This window comes from Trichechus manatus, unplaced genomic scaffold (assembly GCF_000243295.1).
Source record: "Trichechus manatus latirostris isolate Lorelei unplaced genomic scaffold, TriManLat1.0 scaffold00052, whole genome shotgun sequence".
Taxonomy (NCBI): Eukaryota; Metazoa; Chordata; class Mammalia; order Sirenia; family Trichechidae; genus Trichechus; species Trichechus manatus.
Genome location: NW_004443988.1, coordinates 8,362,897 through 8,386,504, shown reverse-complemented (window position 1 = coordinate 8,386,504; position 23,608 = coordinate 8,362,897). Strand labels below are relative to the sequence as shown.

The 23,608-nt window shown below is 37.2% G+C and overlaps 1 protein-coding gene across 3 annotated transcripts in view; it reads right to left on the bottom strand.

Annotated features, from left to right (window-relative positions):
- Window positions 1-23,608, bottom strand: part of BABAM2 (BRISC and BRCA1 A complex member 2) — a 645,299-nt gene that overhangs the window by 479,586 nt on the left and 142,105 nt on the right. For all 3 annotated transcript variants that reach the window (XM_004377641.1, XM_023732449.1, XM_023732450.1), the window contains exon 4: window positions 12,405-12,499. In XM_004377641.1, coding sequence (XP_004377698.1) covers window positions 12,405-12,499 — 95 coding nt within the window. The remainder of the gene's footprint in view (window positions 1-12,404; window positions 12,500-23,608) is intronic.

The window sequence follows — 23,608 nt, the reverse complement described above, 5'->3', positions numbered from 1 at the left end:
AGGACAGCACACACTACAGGGAAAGTCAGCACAACTGGACTAAACCAAAGCTAAGAAGTTTCCTGAATACAATCAAACACTTTGAGAGACAGAGTAGCAGTGGTAGGGGTCTGGGGCCATGCTTTGAGACGACATCTAGGTCAACTGGCATAACAAAGCTTATGAAGAAAATGTTCTGCATCCTACTTTGGTGAGTGTTGTCTGGGGTCTTAAAAGCTTGCAAGCAGCCATCTAAGATACGTCAATTGGTCCCAATCACCTGGAGTAAAGGAGAATGAAGAACACCAAAGACACATGGAAAGTATTAGCCCAAGAGGCAGAAAGGGCCACATAAACCAGAGACTTCATCATCCTGAGACCAGAAGAACTAGATGGTGCCCAGCTACCACCAATAACCGCCCTGACAGGGAATACAACACAGAATTCCTGATGCAGCAGGAGAAAGGTGGGGTGCAGAACTCAAATTCTAGTAAGAATACCAGACTTAATAGTCTGACTGAGACTGGAGGAAGCCCAGGAAGCATGGCCCCCGGATTCTCTATCAGCCCAGAACTAAAACAATTTCCGAGGCCCACTCTTCAGACAGGGATTGGACTGCACTGTGGGACATAAAGTGATATTTGTGAGGAGTGTGTCTCTTAGCTCAAGTAGATACGAGAGACTAAATGGGCAGCTTCAGTCCAGAGGTGAGATGGGAAGGCAGAGAGGGTTAGGAGCTGGTTGAATGGACATGGGGGAATCAGGTATGGACAGGAGGACTGTGCTGTCACAGTACAGGGAGAGCAATTAGGGTCACATAACAATGTATGTATAAATTTTTGTATGGGAGACTAACTTGAAATGTAAACATTTAAACTACAGCAATAAAAAAAAAAAAAAAAAAAGAAAAAGACCAGACTTGCCAGTCTGACAGAGACTGGAGGAACCCCCGATACTATGGCCCCCAGATACCCTGCTAACTCAGAGCTGAACCCACTCCCGAAGTAACACCTTTCAGCCAAAGATTAGACAGGCCTATAAAACAAACAATAATGCACATCAGGTACATGCTTTTCTTAGTTCAATCAAGCATAAGAGATCAAATGGGCAACACCTGCCCAAAACCAAAGATATGAAGGCAGGAAGAGACAGGAAAACTGGACGAACGAACACGAAGAACCCAAGGTGGAAAGGGAAAGGAGGAGACTGCTGACACATTGTGGGGATTGCAACTAATGTCACAAAGCAATTTGGGCATAAAATTTTTGAATGAAACAAAAGAGAGAGACATTTCATACTGATAAAAGGATCAATTCATTAGAAAGACATAAAAATCCTAAATGTACATACACCTAACTAGAGAGCTTCATAATACAAGAAGAAAATCCTGACAGAATGAAAGGAAAAAAATAGATAAATCCCAATTATATTTGTAGATTTCAACATCACTCTCTCAGTAACTTATAGGAGTGGACACATACAAACAAAAAAAATCAGTAAGGATATAGAACATCTCAACAACACTATTAGCCATCTTGACCTACATGACATTTACAGAACACTACACTCAACAAAAATGACTCAACGACACATAACAACAACAGCATCCAACAACAGCATACAAACGTTTATTTTCTAGCACGTCAAAAAATTTTCTAGCGCATGTAACAAAAAGAAGGTGCTGCTCACCAAAATAATATTTTAGAATTAATTTTCAAGAAAGTGATATTTATCAATAATATTAACACTATCAAGAGATAAAACTGAAGTGTTTTCCCCTTACTAAAAGTACTTACTTAGAAAAGCTAAGTCACTCACCTCTGACCATATGTGAACTGTGGACTGGAAGATCTCCTGACTTTCACTCCAGTGTGCTTTCTATTATCCTACACTATAGTAACAGGCACCATTAGTTTTGGCACCATACTTCTATACCTCACATATTATCTGTGAGAGAAAAAATGAGTTTGATGATCTAATTAATTTAACATATAGTATACACTTCAGTAGTAGAAGAAACTAATTTTTTTAATTCAGAGAAAACAGTTCATAGTGACGTGTAAGACACATGCCATAGAGTATAAAGAATGAATTCGAGATGGATAAAGCAAAGGGCACTTTAACTAAATACATCTGGCCATCTCCAGCAATCACAAAGAAGAAGCAAAAAGAAAATCAATTAGCTAAACCAATGTATCCACAAAAGGAACTCCATGAAAACCTCAAAAACTGTTTAAAGATATATTTAACATATGGAAGGAGGGGGATATGACTAAAGTAAATATAAAATAGTGGCACCAGGATATAAATTTGTGTCAGAAACCAAAATAAGCTTAAACATTTGAAAAGCACTAAATACAAAATAAAGACATTTTAAAGATATACTTTGGAAAGGAGAATGAGAACTACTTAGCTATTACTCACATTCTCAATTAAAAGTAATTACTTTCAAAATAAAAAAGAACAAAAGAAAAATATTTGAGGCCTAAGTTACATAATGAGGTAAACAAAACAAACTAAATAAATTGAAGTACCCTGACTCCTGTGAATTCTACCACAAGATATTAAAAAATAACCTGCATATGTGATCATAAAATCTCTCTTGGTAATCGCTTAGAAATCAACAGAGAAAAGTATCAAAAGATAAGAAATTGGAACATACACCAAATTTCAACAGAAGATTACTCAAAAGGTTAGGGATATATCTAAAACTCTTACATCACTTAACTCATTAGGCACCATCATCCATTAGTTTATATAAACCCAAAAGAAATCTACAATTGCACATCTTGGAATAATAAGTTATTTAAATTTACTGTTTGCTGGAGAGTGGTACCTAGTATTTCTAGAATAGTGAAAAACCAAAACCAAACCAATTGTCGTTGAGTTGATTCCGACTCATAGCGACCCTATAGGACAGAGTAGAACTGCCTCATAAGGTTTCCAAGGAGCGGCTGGTGCATTCGAACTGCCGTCTTTTTGGTTAGCTGCCACAACTCTTAACCACCGTGCCACCAGGACTCCAGAATAGTGAAAACCAAAACCCCACTGCCATTCAGTCGATTCGGACTCATAGCGACCCTATAGGACAGAGCAGAACTCTGCCACAGGGTTTCCCAGGAGTGCCTGGTGGATTCGAACTGCCGACCTTTTGGTTAGCAGCCATAGCTCTTAACCACTACGCCACCAGGGTTTCCCAGAATAGTGAAAGGTACACTTAATTAAATTGAATTGAAATCCTATGAAGCGATACAGAACTTCCAGGGCCATGGTGGATAGAGGCTGGAAGTGGGTGTGGCTATGTGGGCTTGTACAGAACTAGAGAGAATACAACAAAGTACATGAACTGATCTTACTGAGTTCTATTAGGAATTACAAAAAGAAAATTAAACAAGTTACGAATCCATATCGATTAAGGCAAAAAACACTGTGAAGATATACTGGCATTCTAATGTGCTAATTTAATTATATTAAGCACAGATTTTTTTCTGTAAAAATAAATTATGATTTAAATGAATAGGAAAAATTATTTTAAATATAAAGTGATTGTTCATGTAACTTTCCAAGAAAATATATAATATGCAAAGAAAGGTAAAGATATAATCTGAAATAAAAAGAAAAATGATAAAAGTCCTTTATACTCCCATACTCAGAATAACATAGTCCCATCAAATTTTCCTACAGTCCTATTCAATTTATTTTAAATTTAATAAATGCCTAATTATAAAATGAAGGTACTTTTCAAATTAAAATGCATTGTAAGACATGACTTTTAAAGATAAAACTAAAAATTCATTAAAGGAAAAAGAGGGAGTAGACATTTCTAATCTCATTAAATGAAGGATTACAGCACTTGAGCAATCCATCTGACCCTCAGCTTTCCTGAGTAAAAAGGCCAGTGTGAGTTGTACTGTGTTTATTCTCTGACAATAGAAAGCATACAAGTTCATCTGCACAGGAAAATTTTTTCTTGGAATTAAACATAAGCAGAATTTTATTTTTGGGTCCTTATACAAATTAGCATATTCAGTAATATGGTAGAAAATGATTTTTTCTAACCATGATCATGTAAAAGATATTGCATTCTTTTCAACTTGAAAGTTCTTATACAGATCAGCAAAAGTAAGGGCAAACACGTTAAATCACTACTTAGAAAAGACAACTCTCAGATGAATTAAGTAATACTGGGTAGGCACTTTGATTTGTATTGGTCCACCTTAGTGAAACTGGAAAAAGTTTTTTAAATTACACTATCTTTTCTCAAATAAAATAGTATACATGAGCTTTTAACAAATGTCAGATCTTGTTAGATAAACTCTGGCTAAATTTGTGTTAAACTGTGCTAAAATACACAATTCTTGTTAAAAACACAAATTCTCTCCAGTACTTATGGTGAGTAGTTTACACCCTTGCTATACAGACTATGGTCTATGGGCAACAACGGTGGCAGCACCTGGGAGATTGTTATGCCCCATTCCAGACCTGCTGAATAAGAATCTGCATTTTAAGATCCCCAGGTGATTTGGATACATAATGAAGTTTGAAGACTTGTCAACACTACAGATTAGAGAAAGAACCATGAACTTTCTAAATGATTTGTAGGTAGACACGGTGAACACTGTTTTGGAGAAATTTAAGAGCCGAGCTAGTAATCTTGTGCAGTGGCAAATAAACCTCCTATAGCATGGAGAACTTGGCTGCTGACCAAAAAGGTTGGCACTTCAAATCCACCAGCCGCTCCTTGGAAACCATATGGGGCAGTTCTACTCTGTCCTATTGGGTTACTATGAGTTGGAATTGACTCGACGGCAACGGGTTTGGTTTTTTGTTTGTTTGTTTATAGCATGGGCATGGACAACAGTAAGCTCCCGTGGGAGACCCAATATCTTTGCAGATAGGAACTTTTGAATCTTCTCAAATTCTCATATTTGTGATCTGATTCTAAATTAAATTACAAATTAAATGGAAAAGAGAAAAAACTGAGAGCAGATTCCTAACTTACAAGATGAAACCATTAAGTTAGTTATGAGCCATCCAGTGATAGTTTAAAGGCTGTCTGCTCTTCACTGATGCTTGTTCACAGAACCTAGAAGCCTACCCTTCATACCTGCTTATTTTCCAGTTTCCTCTGATAACAAGGAGTCCCTAGGTGACGTAAACAGTTAGGTACTCGATTATTAGCTAAAAGGTACGCAGTTCGAACCCATCTAGAGGTGCCTTGGAAGACAACAATTTATAAATAGTGCTTGTAATACAATAAGCTTATTTCACTTTTGGCTTCCATTTCAACCTTGGGAACTGCTTTAAGTTCAGTTTAGCAAACCAAAGGAGAAGCAATGTAAGAAAAATGTAGAACAAAACCCAAATTCCTAATAAAAGGCCAGACCTACTGGACCTATAGAGACTAAAGGAACCCCTGAGATTATAGGCCAAAGATACCCTTTGAACGTGGAATTGAAGCTATTTCTACAGGTCATCTTCCAGCCAATTAATAGGTTGGTTTATAAAATAAACAGTATCACCCGTGAGTAACGTTCTCCCTTAAACAATGAACTATATGAGACCAAATGGTTACCATTTATCCAAAAGCAAAGACGAAAAGGCAAGGAGGGGAAGGGAAGCTAGATCAATGGAAACAGAACAAACAGAATGGAAATAATGAGAATGGTGACACATTGTAAAAATTGCAACCAATGGCACAGAACAAATTGTTTAAAAATTGTTAAAGGGGAATCTAATTTGCTGTGTAAACTTTCATCTAAAATACAATACAATATTATTAAAGAGAAAGAATGCAAAAAAAGGAAAAAGTAATGTCACTATTTTATAATCACATTTCAATTATCGAAATAGGATTTCATCCAGTTTCCTTACCCAACTGACTGACCTCAAAAAAGGAGAAAAAGATAAAGACCATAAATCTGTAAAGAGATTTTTGCTCAACAGTAAGAAAACATTTTATATTAAAAATCTGAGATACAAGGTTGGAGGATATAAAATCAATATACAACAATCAATTATATTTCTATATGACAATGTCAAACTGAAAATGGAATTATGAAACAATTCTAATTAAAATAGCATGAAAAACAATACTTAGGAATAAATTTAACAAAAGTGTAAAACTTATAGTCTGAAAACTATAAAACATTGTTGAAAGAATTTAAAGGCCTTTAAAAATGGACAGACATTCATGTTCCTGGATCAGAAGACTTAATATTATTAAGAAGGTGATAGTCTATACATTCAGTGCAATCCCTATCAAAATCCCATCTGGCTCCTTGGCAGAAAATGATAAACTGATACTAAAATTCATACAGAAATGCAAAGGACCCAGAAAAGCCAAAGCAATCTTGAAAAATAAAAAAGTTGGAGGACTCACACTTCCCAATTACAAAACTTACTACAAAGTCACCGTAATCAAGACAGCATGTACTGGCATAAGAATAAACATACAGATAATGAAACAAATAAGAGAGTCCAGACATAAACCCTCATATTTATGGTCAACTGAGTTTCAACAAGAATGCCAAGACAATCAAATGAGAATAGTCTTTTCAATAAATGGTGGTGGACCAACTGGATATCTACTTGCAAAAGAATGAAGTTGGGTTCCTAACTCCACAACATATACAAAATTAACTCCAAATAGATCAAACACCTAAATGTAAGAGTTAAAACTATAAAAATTTTAGAAGAAAATATTGATATAAATATTTGAGACCTTAAATTAGGCAATGGTTTCCTAGGTACAAAACTAAAAGCACAACCAACGAAAGAAAAAACAGATAAAACTTCAACTTTATCAAAATTAAAAAATTTATAAAGAAAGTGAAAAGACAACCTACAGAACAGGAAAAAATATTTGTATGTCATATATCTGATAAAGGACTTGTATCCAGAATATATAAAGAATCCTTACAACTCAACAATACAAAGACATATAACCTAATTTTAAAATAGGCAAAGAATCTGAATAGATGTTTCTCTGAAGCAGATATACGAATGGACAATAAGCACATGAAAAGATGCTCAAAACATCACTAAACCAAAAAAAACAACACCCATTGCCGTCAAGTTGATTACAACTCATAGCAACACTATAGGACAGAGCAGAATTGCCCCATAGAGTTTCCAAGGAGCACCTGGTGGATTCGAACTGCCAACCTTTTTGTTAGCAGCAGTAGCTCTTAACCACTACACCACGAGGGTTTCCAACACATAATTAGCCATTGGAAAAAAAAAAACAAAAACAACCAAACCCATTGCCATTGAGTTGATTCCGACTCATAGCGACCCTACAGGACAGAGAAGCACTGCCCCATGGGGCTTCCAAGGAGCGGCTGGTGGATTTGAACTGCCAACGTTTTGGTTAGCAGCTGAGCTCTTAACCACTGGCCACCAGGGCTCCTCATTAACCATTAGGGAAATGCAAATCAAAACCCACAATGATATAACATTTCACATTCATTTAAAAAAGAAAAATTTCCATCAAGTCAGTTCCAATTCATGGCAACCCCATGTGTGTCAGAGTAGAACTGTGCTCCATAGAGTTTTCAATGGCTGATTTTTCAGAAGTAGATCACCAGGCCTTTCTTCTGATGCATCTCTGGGTGGACTCAAACCTCCAACCTTTCAGTCGCAGGTGAAATGTTAACCATTTGCATGACCCAGGGACACCTCACACCCACTAGGTTGAGTATAACAAAAAAAAAAAGACAATAACAATTGTTGGCAAGGATGTGGAGAAATTAAAACCCTCATATACTGCTGGTGGGAATGTAAAATAGTACAGCTGCTAGAGAAAACAGTCTAGAGATTCCTCAAAAAGTTAAATACAGAGTTACCATTTGACACTACGATTCCACTCCTAATTATATACTAAGAGAAATGAAAATATGTGCATATAAAAACTTGTAAATGAATGTTGACAGTAGCATTATTTATAATAGCCAAAAAGTGGAAATAACCCAAATGTCTATCAACTGATGAATGGATAAATAAAATGTGGTATATGAATATAATAGAATATTATTCAGCAATAAAAGAAAATGAAGTATTGATACATGCAACACTGAAAACATTATGTTAAGGGAAAGAAGCCAGCCAGTCACAAAAGACCACATATTATATGATTCCATTTGTATGTAACATCCAGACTAGGCAAATAGACTAGGCACAAAGACAGAATGTCGATTAGCGATTGCCGGGGGTGGGGATGTGGTAAAGGAGTGATTGTTAATGGGTTTGGGATCTCTTTTTGGTGTGATGAAAACTTTGAAAAACTGATTGTGGTGATGGCTGCACAACTCTGTGATCATACTAAAAACCACTAAATAGGTGCATTGTGTGTTATGTGTATTATATCTCAATAAAGATCTCATTACAAAAAATTAGAGCTGTCCCCCAAACTGAAAATGATACCTCACTGGACATAATGCTAAGCAAAGGCAAAATGGCCTTCTGTTGGGACTGTTACTATAAAAGATGGACTCAATCAGTGGTTCCCAATGGCAGCTCAGCCAAATGAAAACCAAACCCACTGCTGTTGAGTCAATTCCGACGCAGAGTGACCCTACAGGACAGAGCAGAACTGCCCTATAGGGTTTCCAAGGAGCAGCTGGTGGATTTGGACTGCCAACCTTTCGGATAGCAGCCGAATACTGAACAACTGGACCACTAGGGAATCCCCCAGGGAATTTAAGATTCTTGGGCTCCCTGAACATTCTAATTCAGTAAGTCCAGTGGAGTCCAGAAATCTGTATTTTAACAGGCTTCCCAAATGATTCCAAGACACAGACAGAATTGGGAACCACTGGGCTGCTAAGGTCCTAACTCAAATGATTTTATGGCTCTCTGATATCTACGGCATACCTATCTCTAGATCTGGTGTCTGTCTAGTATTTCCCATTCATCTGAGAATCTCAAGTTTCATAATGGAACTCACCTCCCTGGATGAGAAGAGTCTGAGTTTAGAAAGAGGTGGCATCACCATCAATTCGTCCCAACCAGCTGGAGTAAAGGAGCATGAAGAACACCAAAGACACAAGGAAAGTATTAGCCCAAGAGACAGAAAGGGCCACATAAACCAGAGACTTCATCAGCCTGAGACCAGAAGAACTAGATGGTGCCCAGCTACCACCAATGACTGCCCTGACAGGGATCACAACAGAGAGTCCCGGATAGAGCGGAAGAAAGGTGGGGTACAGAACTCAAATTCTAGTAAGCATACCAGACTTAATGGTCTGACTGAGACTGGAAGAAGCCCGGAAAGGACGGCCCCTGGATTCTCTATCAGCCCAGAACTAAAACAATTTCCAAGGCCAACTCTTCAGACAGGGATTGGACTGGACTGTGGGACATAAAGTGACACTCATGAGGAGTGTGCCTCTTAGCTCAAGTAGATACAAGAGACTAAATGGGCAGCTTCTGTCTGGAGGTGAGATGGGAAGGCAGAAAGGGTTGGGAGCTGGTTGAATGGACACAGGGAATTGGGGGTGGAGGGGAGGAGTGTGCTGTCACAGTGTGGGGACAGCAATTAGAGTCACATAATGTATGTATAAATTTTTGTATGGGAAAATAATTTTTTTAAAAAAGAAAGAGGTGGCATCATGTGGCGAATTAGAGCATCTCACATATTTCTATTAACCTTATATGTATTCTTTATTTAAGCTACTTCAATTAAAAAAAAAAAAAAGCAGGTTTAAATACACTGAATAAATTAAAAATCACATATATCTTCTAAAGCCATATTTCTCAAACTAGGATATATTGAAGAGTCCATTTTTTCTCAAATATTTATAATTTAATATATTCTTATATTAAAAATATAGGTAATTGTAAAATCAAATACAAACTTTCATGATTTTTAAGATAAAACTCAGAAACTTCAAAGAAATGCTTTTTTTGCCACAGGAATTGCTTTGGACTACACTCTCAGATTTCAAGGGTGCATGGTATATATATTTATTCTACTCTGCAATTAGGAGTACTTCAGTGGAAATGTCCAAGAAGTCTAGGCTTTCTGCTGTCCACTCCATGGTTGATGAGATATGTAATTCCCTTCATTCAGGACCACATGTAGACTAGTCAGGTTATTAAAGACGGCACTCTGAGCACTTCAGGAAGAGGAAAAAAAGCCTGAACTGAATACAAAAATTAAACCGTAACCTGCCAACAGTTGAGTGAAAAGTCCTTCAGAGGCAAGCCAGGCTCGGGAAATGTCTGCTATAGGGCAAGGTCTGTAGTTTATCCTGTCCTAATGTTTTCAGCCAGATGGGATATCAGATGACAATGAACATCAAAGGCAACCTCCAAGGCTGTCTGGACATCACCCAGCCTAGTGCAGCCTTCACCCTGATTGCTTCGCTAGGCTTGTCTAGCCTAAGAAGAAGCCCCAGGTAGCCTACCTGAGGTCTTAGATAAAGTATCACAGGAGAGGGAGTATTACCCTAGATTTGCAATCTTTCTCACAGATCTAATGCTTTCTTTCTTTTTGACTGTTCTTTTTCAGCTAATTTCTCAAAAACATTTGTGATAAATTCACTAAGAGACTAAACATCAAAAAAGTTGACTTATCAGCTCTGATACAGAATTCTATAAATCTAGGTCAATTTCTTTAGCACTAAAATAAAGGAGTGGAATAAAATGAACCTTAAGGTCCTTTCCAGCTTTTAACTTCTACACTCACTTAATACTTGCCAATACTGAAGCTATGTACTGCAAATTCTGACAGCAATTCCAAATAAACAAACAAACAACAACAACAACAAAAAAGCATTTTAAATATGTCTTTCTTATCCTTTCCCTCATAGTATATCACTCTAGCTCAAAGCCCCTTCTCTTCCACCTAGATTTTTTCAATAGTGTCTGAGTTATATTCTGATCCTCAATCTCTCCTTAATCCATTATATTAATGATATTGCTATTAGATTAGTCTATCATTTCTTTCAATGATTCTCAGCCTAGCATTCAATGAACTCCAAAATCTTGTCCCAATTTATCTTTCTAACCTTCTTTTCTAGCCCTTTCTTATACATTAACTTACATTTCAGCAAACCTGTCAGTACCTTCTTCTACAATATATTAAACAAATCATACCTTCTGCAAATTTGCTTATGACATTTACCCTACTTCAAATACTCTGCCATACTCTCCATTTTTGTCCCATTTTTCAAGAATGAGCTTAAGTCTAGCCTACACTACAAAGCCTTTTTTGACCTCCTTCAGGAAATTCCTGGGGCACTTTAGCCCGTACCACACCTTCGGCATTTAGCATATGCTACCGTCCAATGAGAGGACTGTGGTGGTACCTCTGCCCTGTTTTCTTCCAGGTAACCCCCTCCATTTTAATATGGGGTGAATAATATAACACTGAGCATCTGAAGGGGTCACATTTAACTTACAAGTGAAAGCAAAAAGATCAACCAAAGTAACGGCTTATGTGTAAGTATTAGAAACTTTACAACAAACCATCCTACTCTCACCAACAATATTTTTATATCTGTATTCTAAAATTTAAGATAATTCTTTAGGTTTGGGATAATACCTCCTGTTAAACACTTCCCTTAAAAAAAAGACAAAAAACAAAGACAAGATTTCAAGGTTAGTGACCAAAAATTTAATTACAAAACTTTAAGGAGACAAAAAAATTCCAGAAAAACAAACTAGAAACATAGCTTTGGACAACAATAAAACCTCTTATAGCAAAGGCATAATAGCAAACTTGAATTTTAGAAGGGAAAGAGACATTTTTGTCTAGTCAGAACTATTTAAGCAAACGGCACATTTTTTTTCTCCATCAACCTTGCAAAACACATACTTTTTATATAAACCACATGTGTTCTGACAAGTACCACCACTCCTTCCCCCAGTGGTGAGTATTCCTACTTTAATTCCAGAAACATTTTATTTCAATATAAAGTTTTTAATGTTGCTTAATAAAGAACATTTAATCTGGTCTTTATCCTTACGATAATACACGATACTGAAATAATGCTGATACAAGTCCAAATTTGCCACTTTCATTTCTATACAAAAAAAGCCTCTTAAAGAGCCAAGAAACACTCTCCTAACAAGCCCTGTGATGAAGTGCTAGTAAACATTAGAAAATTGATTGCAGGCATGAAATATTAAATTGAAACAAAGAAAACGTTTTTAATGTGGTTGAAGAAAAATACCTTTCAATCAACATGGTAGAGACTTTCATTAAAGAAAACAGTCTGGAAATAAAACTGCAACGAAAAAAAATCTCCCATTTAATTATTTTGGCAGGTAAAGAGTTGTACTTATTTCACAGGACAGAGAAAAGAGGGTTGAAAAATATCCACATGTTTGGCAAACTTATCTGTTAAGCAACTGTGAAAAGTCAATTTTGTTTTCTTTGTACTAAATAAAGATCACCCGAAAGAGCTTGTGGTACTCACATGCAGAGCTGAGGGGTCTGGCAGGAATTCGGCGTCCTCTCCAAAGATAAAATCTGGGGGCAGCTCTGGGTATTGGGCGTTGAAAATGATATCCCCTGAAATAAAAGAAAATGACAGGCCCTTGTTACTTCCTTGCTAAAGTACAAATGTTCTAAGTAATGCATCAGAAAAGATTCTGAAACAAGTTTACAGCCATGCGTCGCTTATCATCCATGATACGCTCTGTGAAATAGGATGTTATGTGATTTGGACATTGTAGAAGACCATATTATATACTTAGCAAAGCTATATGGGATACCTTTTGTTTCACTTCCAAACTGATACTTCTCCTTTGCCTCTTGCTGCTGCTATCACTTGCTGCATTTGGGAGCCATGGTAATATTTTCAAAAGAAAATTAAACAGAGAGAGAATGCTACAACACTCAAGAGATGTGCGATACACAAGACTGGATACTGCTCTGCTGCCTATCGAGTCAAAGCATACACTGTTATAAACTTTTTATTTGTAAGGAGGGTAAAAAACAACAACAAAAAAAAAACCATTGCTGTTGAGTCGATTATGACTCATGGGGCCCTACAGGACAGAGTAGAACTGCCTCATAAGGTTTCCAAGGAGCACTTGGTGGATTCGAACTGCTGACCTTTTGGTTAGCAGCCATAGCTCTTAACAACTATACCATCAGGGTTTCCAAGCAGGGAAAGTTCACAATAAAATAACAATAGAAAGTACAGTATAGTACATACATAAGGCAGTAACATAGGTGTTTATTATGACTATCAAGACATATGCGTTATAGGTTTTATATGTACTGTATCATTATACGCCTGGCAGCATAATCACTTTGTATACAAGAGACATGAGATACACATGTTGTGCGCAGGAAGCTGTTGTGTTCACCATATCCAGTTACATCCGCTACATACTGTTCTACCATCAGGATTTCTGAACTCTATTATAACCTTATGGGACCATGGACATATATGCAGTTGGATACTGCCGGAATGGACATCATGCAGTGCATGACTGTATTTGAAAAGCACTTTCTGAATGATTATTTAAGTAAAAGAACTGATATTCTCTTTTAAATTAATATTCACAACATGCAATTAAAAACGATTTATCTCTTACTACACTATAAATATAAATAACCAAATAGGAAAGAAGAAGAAGAAGTCATATTCAAAGTACATACTTTTTTTTTTGTTTGATTTTTTTTACATGCTGTCTATCATGGATTGAACTGTGTCCCACCAAAATATCTGTCAACTTGGCCGGGGCACAATTCCCAGTATTGTATGACTGTGTACCATTTTGTAATCTGATGTGACTTCCTTATGTGTTGTAAACTCTATCACTATGATGTAATAAGATGGATTAGTGGCAGTTATACTGCTGAGGTCTACAAGATTAGATAGTGTATTAAGCAAACTTCTTTTGAGATATAAAAGAGAGAAGTGAGCAGAGACACATGGGAACCTCACACCACCAAGAAAGAAGAGCTGGGAGTAGAGCGGGTCCTTTGGACCTGAGGTTCCTGCGTTGAGATGCTCCCAGACCAAGGGAAGACTGATGCATCACAAGGACCTTCCTCCAGAGCCGACAGAGAGAGAAAGCCTCCTCCTGGAGTTGATGTCCTGAATTTGGACTTGTAGCCTACTGGACTGTGAGAGAATAAACTTCTCTTTGTTAAAGCCATCCACTTGTGGTATTTCTGTTATAGCAGCACTAGATGACTAAGACACTGTCGAATCACTACCTGCTAATTAGAGGCAGAACTAAGGATTAACTGTGTAAAGACCTAGTCCTTGACTTGGAGAAATTAAACACACATAACTTCAGTGTAATTGATAGAACGTTTGGCTTGTAGTCAGAAAAATTAGATTTATATCCACAAGTTCTCCTAAGGAAGATATAATAGTATCGACATCACAGATTTGTTGTGAGGATAAAAAAAGATAGCATGCCTAGCAAGATGTCTGGCATATGGTAAGCATTCAATAAGTGATACATGAATAGTATGGTTGTTATTACTACTATTATTGTGAAACATAAGAAAAATTACAGAGTCCCATTAGCAAATCCATGCTTGTAAGTTGTACCTCTTTGTTCCTTTTCAGTCTCTTTCTTTAACTCCCTTTTTTTCCTCTGCTCATCCTGAGAATCAGTCCTCATCGTTCTGCTAATATAAACAAGCAGACTAGCGTATCAACAATCTAACACACATATGAGCTCTAGGTATACTGTGTATGTCTAAGAATGTGTACTCTTGAGTACATGCGCACAACATGTACACACGCACACATATATATTAGTCCATTTTTTCTGCTCGAACGACATCTACACAGCTGATATTCAAATTAAACATTCAGGTACGAGGAGTTTCAATGTCAAACTCAGGAAGTCTAAAAACATACTCATCACTGTTCCTTTTCTCACACCCCTCTTCCCCTAGATGACTTCCCTGTTTCTAGGGATGGCACTGTTATTTCCTAATCACCCATACTGAAACTCTGGTGTCACCACTGATCTTACATACTTCCTTTATACTCTTAGAAAGCAAGGCATCTCAATTTTTCCTCCAAAGTGTTTATTCCATGGATATTTCCTACTGCTCACAGCTCTATACAAGCTTACATCACCTAGTTCATACATTCATACATCCCTTCACAAATATTTAAACTTTGCTCTAGACAGTATGCATAGCACTGAAAAAAGAAAAAAAAAAGAACAAACCTGCTTAGACTACTACTTTGCCATAAAAATTCCTAACTCAAAAACTTCAGTGATTCTCTAGCGTCAACTAGAATAAGGGAAAACTTTTCAAACCAGCATTTAAGACCTTCAAAATATTATGTTCTTACCTGTTTATCCAAGGAGCCCTGGTGGAGCAAATGGTTAAGCACTCAGCTGCGAATAGAAAGGTTGGCAGTTTGAACCTGCCTGTGGCTCTGTGGGAGAAAGACATGATAGATTTTCTTCTGTAAAGATTATACCTTGGAGACATAAAGTAATACTCGTGAGGAGTGTGCCTCTTAGCTCAAGTAGATACAAGAGACTATAAACAGGCAGCTTCTCTCTGGAGGTAAGATGGGAAGGCAGAGAGGGTTAGGAGCTGGTTGAATGGACATGGAGAATCGGGTGGAAAAGAGAACAATTAGGGTCACATAACAATGTACGTATAAATTTTTGTATGGGAAAAAATAAAAAATAAAGTATTAGTAAATTCCGGAATTATAAAAATTGCTCTTTAACATTTAAATAAATAATACTTTTACATGTTTAAAAAAACAAGAATATAAAGATATACAGTGAAAAGCTTCACTCCTACCCTTGTTCCCATTTGCCTATTCCAATGTTCCCTCCTCCTGTCTCAGAAAACCACTATTCTTAGTTACTTAGGTATCCTTCCAAAGTTTCTTTATCATTACATATTTTCTAAATCAACAGATTCTCAAAGGCAGATGTTACAAAATTGTCAGTTAAGAGGACAACTATAAATAATATTTCTGCTGGACGGAGGGCTGTGGGGACCATGGTCTCAGGGAACATCTAGCTCAATTGGCGTAACACAGTTTATAAAGACAATGCTCTACATTCTACCTTGGTGAGTAGTGTCTGGGGTCTTAAAAGCCTGTGAGCAGCCATCTAAAATACTCCACTGCTCTTAGCCCTTCAGGAGCAAGGGAAAATGAAGAGAACAGGATACAAGGAAAAGATTAGTCCAAAGGGCTAATGGACCACAGCTACCATGGCCTCCACCAGACTGAGTCCAGTACAGCTAGATGGTGCCTGGCTACCACTGACTACTCTGACCAGGATCACAATGGAGGGTCCTGGACAGAGCTGGAGAAGGATGTAGAACAGAATTCTATCTCACAAAAAAAGACCAGATTTATTGCCCTGGCAGACTAGAGAAACCCCGAGAGTATGGCCCCCGGACACCCTTTTAGCTCAGAGGTGAAGTCACTCCCAAGGTTCACCATTCAGACAGGGACTAGACAGCCCCATAAAACAAAACAGGACTGGTGGGGCACAGCAGTCCAGGGACAGGGACTGGAAAGGCAGGAGGGGACAGGACAGCTGGCCATAGTTGAGAAGGGAGAAGGTTGACACATCATGGGGGTTGTTAACCATTGTCATAGGGCAATATGTGTACTAACTGTTTAATGATAAACTATTTGTTCTGTAAACCTTCATCTAAAAAAAAAAAAAAAAAAAAAGAATTACCTATGAGAGATCAAATCGACAACAGCAACTCGAAAGTTTTGATGGGAAACCTAGGGGCCAGTGAGTCGAAGATAATGGTGATGGAATAATTTGGAAGGATAGTGAGAATAGCAGCACAACTGGAAGAATGTAATCGATGCCCCTGAATTGCACATGTAGAAATTTCTGGAATGGTCTACCTTTGGCTATGTTTATTTTTACCAAAAAAAAAGGTCTTCCAAGGTCAAGAAGGGAGAGTGTTGACATGTCGTGGGGTTGTTAACCAATGTCATGGAACTACATGTGTACTGACTGTTTAGTGAGAAAATATTTGTTCTGTAAACCTTCACCTAAAGTACAATAAAAAAAATTTTAAAAAAAGATTATAGCTTGGAGAACCCTAGGGAGGGCAGTTCTATTCTGTCACATGGGGTCACTATGAGTCGAAAATGACTCAATGGCACTCAAAAACACCACCACCTATTTATCTACCTCTCTCTCTGTCCAAAAGCCAATACCAATCTTCTATTTCAATCAACATGATCTTCTTGTGGCCTTACAAATACACCACTCAGCTAAAATGCTCTTTCCCCTTGCTCAGTTCTCACCCATCCTTTAAACTCATTGCTGTTGAGTCAATTCCGACTCATAGCAACCCTATACGACAGAGTAGAACTGCCCCATAGAGTTTCCAAGGAGAGGTTGGTCGATTTAAACTGCCGATTTTTTGGTTAGCAGCCGGGCTCTTAATCACTACGCCACCCATCCTTTAAGGACCTACTTAATTACCTTTTCTTGCACGAAGCCTTCCATAATAAATCCTGTGCACACTGTTCATCATTACTTCTAAAATTTAACAATAATTGGTGGGTATGTCATTCACTTGAGTATTCAATTATAAGAAATTTTACATTGTTTTATTGTTCCATTCAATTAAAAAATCATAATAAAAGATACTACACTTGAGGTACTGTGATATACATTGTGTCAATACAAAGATGTTTATTCTCAAGGAGCTTATATTCAGTGACAGAGATAAGGCACATACAACCAAAAATACATACCAGTATAAGGTAAGTGCTTATACTTGATCTTTCTAATACACTGTAAGTATCCAGAGAATAGACATGTTCTTATACTTGTTTCATGTCTGTGACAGGGAGAAGTTCAGCACATACAGAATGTATCTGAGAAATGCTCAATATATAAAATAAATTCTATTCTCTGAATTGGATAACTAAGTATTGACAAAATCAACAGCAAAGAACAAAGTATGGCAGTTACTTTCGGAGCTAACTGTGGAGAATAAGTTTAAGCAAGAAAATATCCCCTTCAGAAGCTGGGTGTAGAATTAAACCATCAAAAGTAGGGCATCTACTCTCTCTCCTTCACCCTACCCACTATCATCATCTCAGGTTGTCAACTATATCTATTACTAAACATAAACTTTCTTCAAATTCGCTAACTAAAAGCATTAGTCCAGGCCATGGTTAAGAAGCCCTGTTGTTGTTAGGTGCCATCGTGTCAATTTTTAACTCATAACAACCCCATGTGACAGAGTAGAACTGCCCCAAAGGGTTTCCCAGGCTGTAATGTTTATGGGAGCAGACTTCCAGGACTTTCTCCTACAGAGCCACTGGGTGGGTTCGAACCACCAACCTCTTGGTTACCAACCAAACTCTTAACTGTTGCACCACCAAGGTAGCACTAGTAGAGACAATATAAATGTCCTGATTACTCATTATATCCAAATCTACCAGTAAGCGTAATTTCTTAGGAGGGCATATACATCAGAGATGTGTTTTTAATTCTAACAAACATAAAATATCAATGCAAGGTATCAATAATAGAGGAAATTGTGGGCAGGGGGAGAGGGAGTACATGGGAAATCTCTGTAATTTCTATTCAATATTTTTCTGTAAACCTAAAACTGCTCTAAAAAATAAAGTATTATTTTTTTAAAAGTTCTACAATTGGCTTATTTTAGTGACTTTTAAGGAAAAAATTTCTAAAGATAATTGACTAGACTCAAAGTTTTTGGAAAAAGCCAAGCTAGAATCCATTGTGCCTTGAATTTCAAAAAATAAATGCTCTAAATTCTAATACAAGAAACTTTATTACTTTTATTACTATAGGAGGACAAAAAGCTGGATTTTGAAGTTCTCAAAAGAGCACTGTCAGTAATAAATATTGCCAAACTACTAACCATTAAAAATCTGATCCAAGGAGGTGGAGCCAACATGGCACTATGGACAGAATCACCACACCGTCCCTCCACAGCAAAGACATGAAAAATTAAGTAAAACCAAGACAAACGTCAACCCTGGAACTCTAAGCACACAACAGGGAACCAAAGAGGTTAATCTATAAATAACAACAATGTCAGAACAATAAAAGAAGGAATAAATGGTGTAGGTATAGAACTTTCACATGGAGAGGAAGGCAAGGCGATTCCAAGTAATAAAGGACTAGTTTAAACTTAGGAAGATAAGGGTAAACTTCAAGATAATAACAAAGAAAGTTAACAAAAATAAAGAAGAAAAACATTAATTCTCAGTAAACACAAAATCTACAAAAACAAAAGAAACAGAAAAAAAAATCCACAGACAAAAGGAATTCAGTACAGGAGAGTAAGAGCAACAAAGAAAAGATCAGCGCCACAAAAAAAAAGCACTACAAAATGAAAACAATAAACTCACACCTATCAATAATTACACTGAACGTAAATGGCCTAAATACACCCATAAAGAGACAGACAGTGACAGAATGGATGAAGGAAAAAAACAGGATCTGTCAATATGCTGTCAACAAGAGACATACCTTTGAAAGAAAGACAAATTTATTAAAAAACAAAAGACAGAAAAAAAAATATCAAGAAAAGAGCTACCAAAAAAGAGCAAGAGTAACAATACTACTCTCAGATAAAATAGACTTTAAAACAAAATCCACCATAAAAGACAAATAAGGGTATTATATAATGATTAACAGGACAATCCATCATGAAGACACAACCATAATAAATTTCTACACACCCAATGATACGGCTCCAAAACACATAAAACAAACTCTAACAGCACTGAAAAGAGAAAGTCTCCACGATAATAGTAGGAAACTTCAACACACCACTCTTGGTAAAGGACAGAACATCTAGAAAGAAACTCAACAAAGATACAGAAGATCAAAAGGCTACAATCACTCAACTTGACCTCACACACATATATATAACACTCCATCCAATGACTGAAAAGCATACATTCTTTTCCAACACACATGGAACATTTTCCAGAATAGACCACATCTTAGGCCACAAAGCAACCTTTAACAAAATCCGAAACACTGAGATAGTAAAAGGATCTTCTCTGATCACAACACTATCAAAGTAGAAACAACAACAGGAAGGGCAAGGAAAAAAATCAAATAAACAGAAACTGAATAACACCCTGCTTAAAAATCACTGGGTAACAGATGAAATCAAAAACTTCGTAGAGTCAAACGAGAATGAAAACACATCATACCAAAACCTTTGGGATACAACAAAGGCAGTTCTCAGAGGTCAATTTATAGCAATATATGCACACGTCAGAAAAGAAGAAAGCGACAAAGTCAGAACATTAGCCACACAACTCGAACAAACAGAAAGAGAACAGAAAAAGAAGCCCACAGCCACCAGAAGAAAGGAAATAATAAAGATCAAAGCAGAAATAAATGAGAGAACAGAAAAACAATAGAAAGAATCAACAAAACCAAAAGTTGGTTCTTTGAAAGGATCGACAAGATTGACAAACCACTGGTCAAACTGACAAAAGAAAAACAGGAGAGGACTCAAATAACCCAAATAAGAAATGAAGTTGGGGACCTAACAACAGACCCAACTGAAATAAAAGGGATCATAACAGAGTGTTATGAAAAAAACTCCCAACAAAAAAAAACCCTGGCCCAGATGGCTTCACTGGAGAATTCTACCAAACATTCAGAGAAGAGCTTACGCCAGTACTACTCAAACTATTTCAGAATGTAGAAAAGGAAGGGATACTTCCAAATTCATTCTATAAAGCCAGCAAAACCCTGATACCAAAACCAGGCAAAGATGCCACAAAAAAGAAAATTACAGACCAATATCTCTCATTAATATAAATGCAAAAATTCTCAACAAAATTCTAGCCAATAAAACTCAGCATCCTATCAAAAAAAAATACACCATGACCAAGTGGGATTCATACCAGGTATGCAAGGATGGTTCAGCATTGGAAAATCAATCAACGTGATGCATCGCATAAATAAAAGAATCACACGGTCACCTCAATTGACACAGAAAAGGCATTCGACAAAGTCCAACACCCATTCCTGATAAAAAAAATTCTCAATAAAATAGGTATAGAAGGGAAATTCCTCAACATAATAAAGGGCATCGATACAACACTAGCAGCCAACATCATTCTTAATTGGGAGAGGCTGAAAACATTCCCCTGGAGAACAGGAACAAGACAAGGATGCCCTTTATCTCCACTCCTTCTTAACATTATGCTGGAAGTTCTAGCCAGAGCAGTAAGGCAAGAAAAAGAAATAAAGGCCATCCACAATGGTAATGAAGAAGTAAAACTGTCTCTATGTGCAGATGATATGCTACTATGCAGAGAAAACCCAAAAGACTACACAAGAAAACTACTCGAACTAACAGAAAGGTTCAGCCAAGCAGCAGGATACAAGATAAACATACAAAAATCAGTTGGATTCCTATACACTAATAAAGAGAATGATGAAAGGAAATCAGGAAAACAATGCCATTTATAATAGCCCCTAAAAAAATAAAATACTTAGGAATAAGTCTAACCAGGGATGTAAAAGACCTATACAAAGAAAACTACAAAACACTACTGCAAGAACCAAAAGAGATCTACAAAACAGGGAAAATATACGATGCTCAAGGATAAGTAGACTCAATGTTGTTAAAATGTCAATTCTACCCAAAGAAATTTACAAATACAATGCAATCCTGATCCAAATACCAACAGCATTCTTTAAAGAGATGGAAAAACTAATCATTAACTTTATATGGAAAGGGAAGAGGTTCCAGATAAGTAAAGTGCTACTGAAGAAGAAGAATAAAGTAGGAGGACTCATACTACCTGACCTCAGAACCTACTCTACAGCTATGGTAGTCAAAACAGCCTGGTCCTGATACAACGACAGATACACTGATCAATGGAACAGAATTGAGAACCGAGATGTAAACCCACCTATGGTCACCTGATCTTAAACAAGGGCCCAAAGTCCATCAAATGGGGAAAAGAAATCTTTTTAACAAATGGTGCTGCCAAAACTGGATGCCGCCCTGCAAAACAATGAAACAGGACCCATGCCACACACCCTACACAAAAACTAATTCAAAATGGATCAAAGACCTAAATATAAAACCAAAGACTATAAAGATCATAGAAGAAAAAACAGGATCAATGCTAGAGGCCCTAATACATGGCATTAACAGAATACAAACCATAACTAACAACACACAAACTCCAGAAGATAAGCTAGATAACCAGGAACTTTTTAAAATTAAACACTTATGCTCATCAAAAGACTTCACCAAAAAATTAGAAAGAGAACCTACAGACTGGGAAAATATTTTTGGCTATGAGAAATCCAACAGAGGTCTAATCCCTAAAATCTCCAGGAAAATCCAACACCTCGACAACAAAAGACACATAATACAATTAAAAAATCGGCAAAGGAAATAAACAGACACTTCACCAAAGAAGATACTCAAGTGGCTAACAGACACATGAGGAAATGCTCTCAATTACTAGCCATTAGAGAAACACAAATCAAAACCACAATGAGATACCACCTTACCCCGCTATTACTGGCACGAAAGAAAAAAACAGAAAATAACAAATGTTGGAGAGGTTGCAGGGAGATCAAAACTCTTATGCGCTGCTGGTGGGAATGCAAAATGGTACAACCATTTTGGAAAACAATATGGTGCCTCCTTAAAAAGCTAGAAATAGAAATACCATATGATCCAGCAATCCCACTCCTAGGAATATATCCTAGAGAAATAAGTGTTGTCACACAAATAGACATATACACACCCATGTTCACTGCAGCATTGTTCACAATAGCAAAAAGATAGAAATAACCTAGGTGCCCATCAACAAATGAATGGATAAACAAACTACGGTACATACACACAATGGAGTACTATGCAACGATAAAGAACAATGATGAATCTGAGCAGCATCTCGCAACATGGATGAATCTGGAGGACATTATGCTGAGTGAAATAAGTCACTCACAAAAGAGCAAATATTGTATGAGACCACTACTATAAAAACTTATGATAAGGTTTACACACAAAAAGAAACAATCTTTGCTGGTTACGAGAGAGGGGAGGGGTGGGGATGGAAAAACACTAAATAGACAATAGATAAGTGGTAACTTTGGTGAAGGGTAAGATAGTACACAGTACTGAAGAAGCCAGCACAACTTGTCCAAGGCGAGGTCATGGACGTTCCATGGACACATCCAAACTCCCTGAGGAACCAAATTACTGGGCTGAGGGCTATGGGGATCATGGCCTCTGGGAAGATCTAGCTCAACTGGCATTACACAGTTTATAAAGAAAACGTTCTACAGTCTACTTTGGTGAGTAGCCTCTGGGGTCTTAAAAGCTTTTCAGCAGCCATCTAAGATACTCCACTGGTCTCACCCTGTCAGGAGCAAGAGAGAATGAAGAAAACCAAAGACATAAGGGAAAGATTAGTCCAAAGGACTAAGGGACCACAACTACCACTGCCTCCACCAGACTGAGTCCAGTAGAACTAGATGGTGCTCGGCTACCACCACTGACTGCTCTGACAAAGATCACAATACAGGGTTCCAGATAGAGCTGCAGAAAAATGTAGAACAAAATTCTAACTCAAAAAAAAAGACCAGACTTACTGGCCTGACAGAGACTGGAGGAACCCCAAGAGTATGGCCCTAGGACACCTTTTTAGCT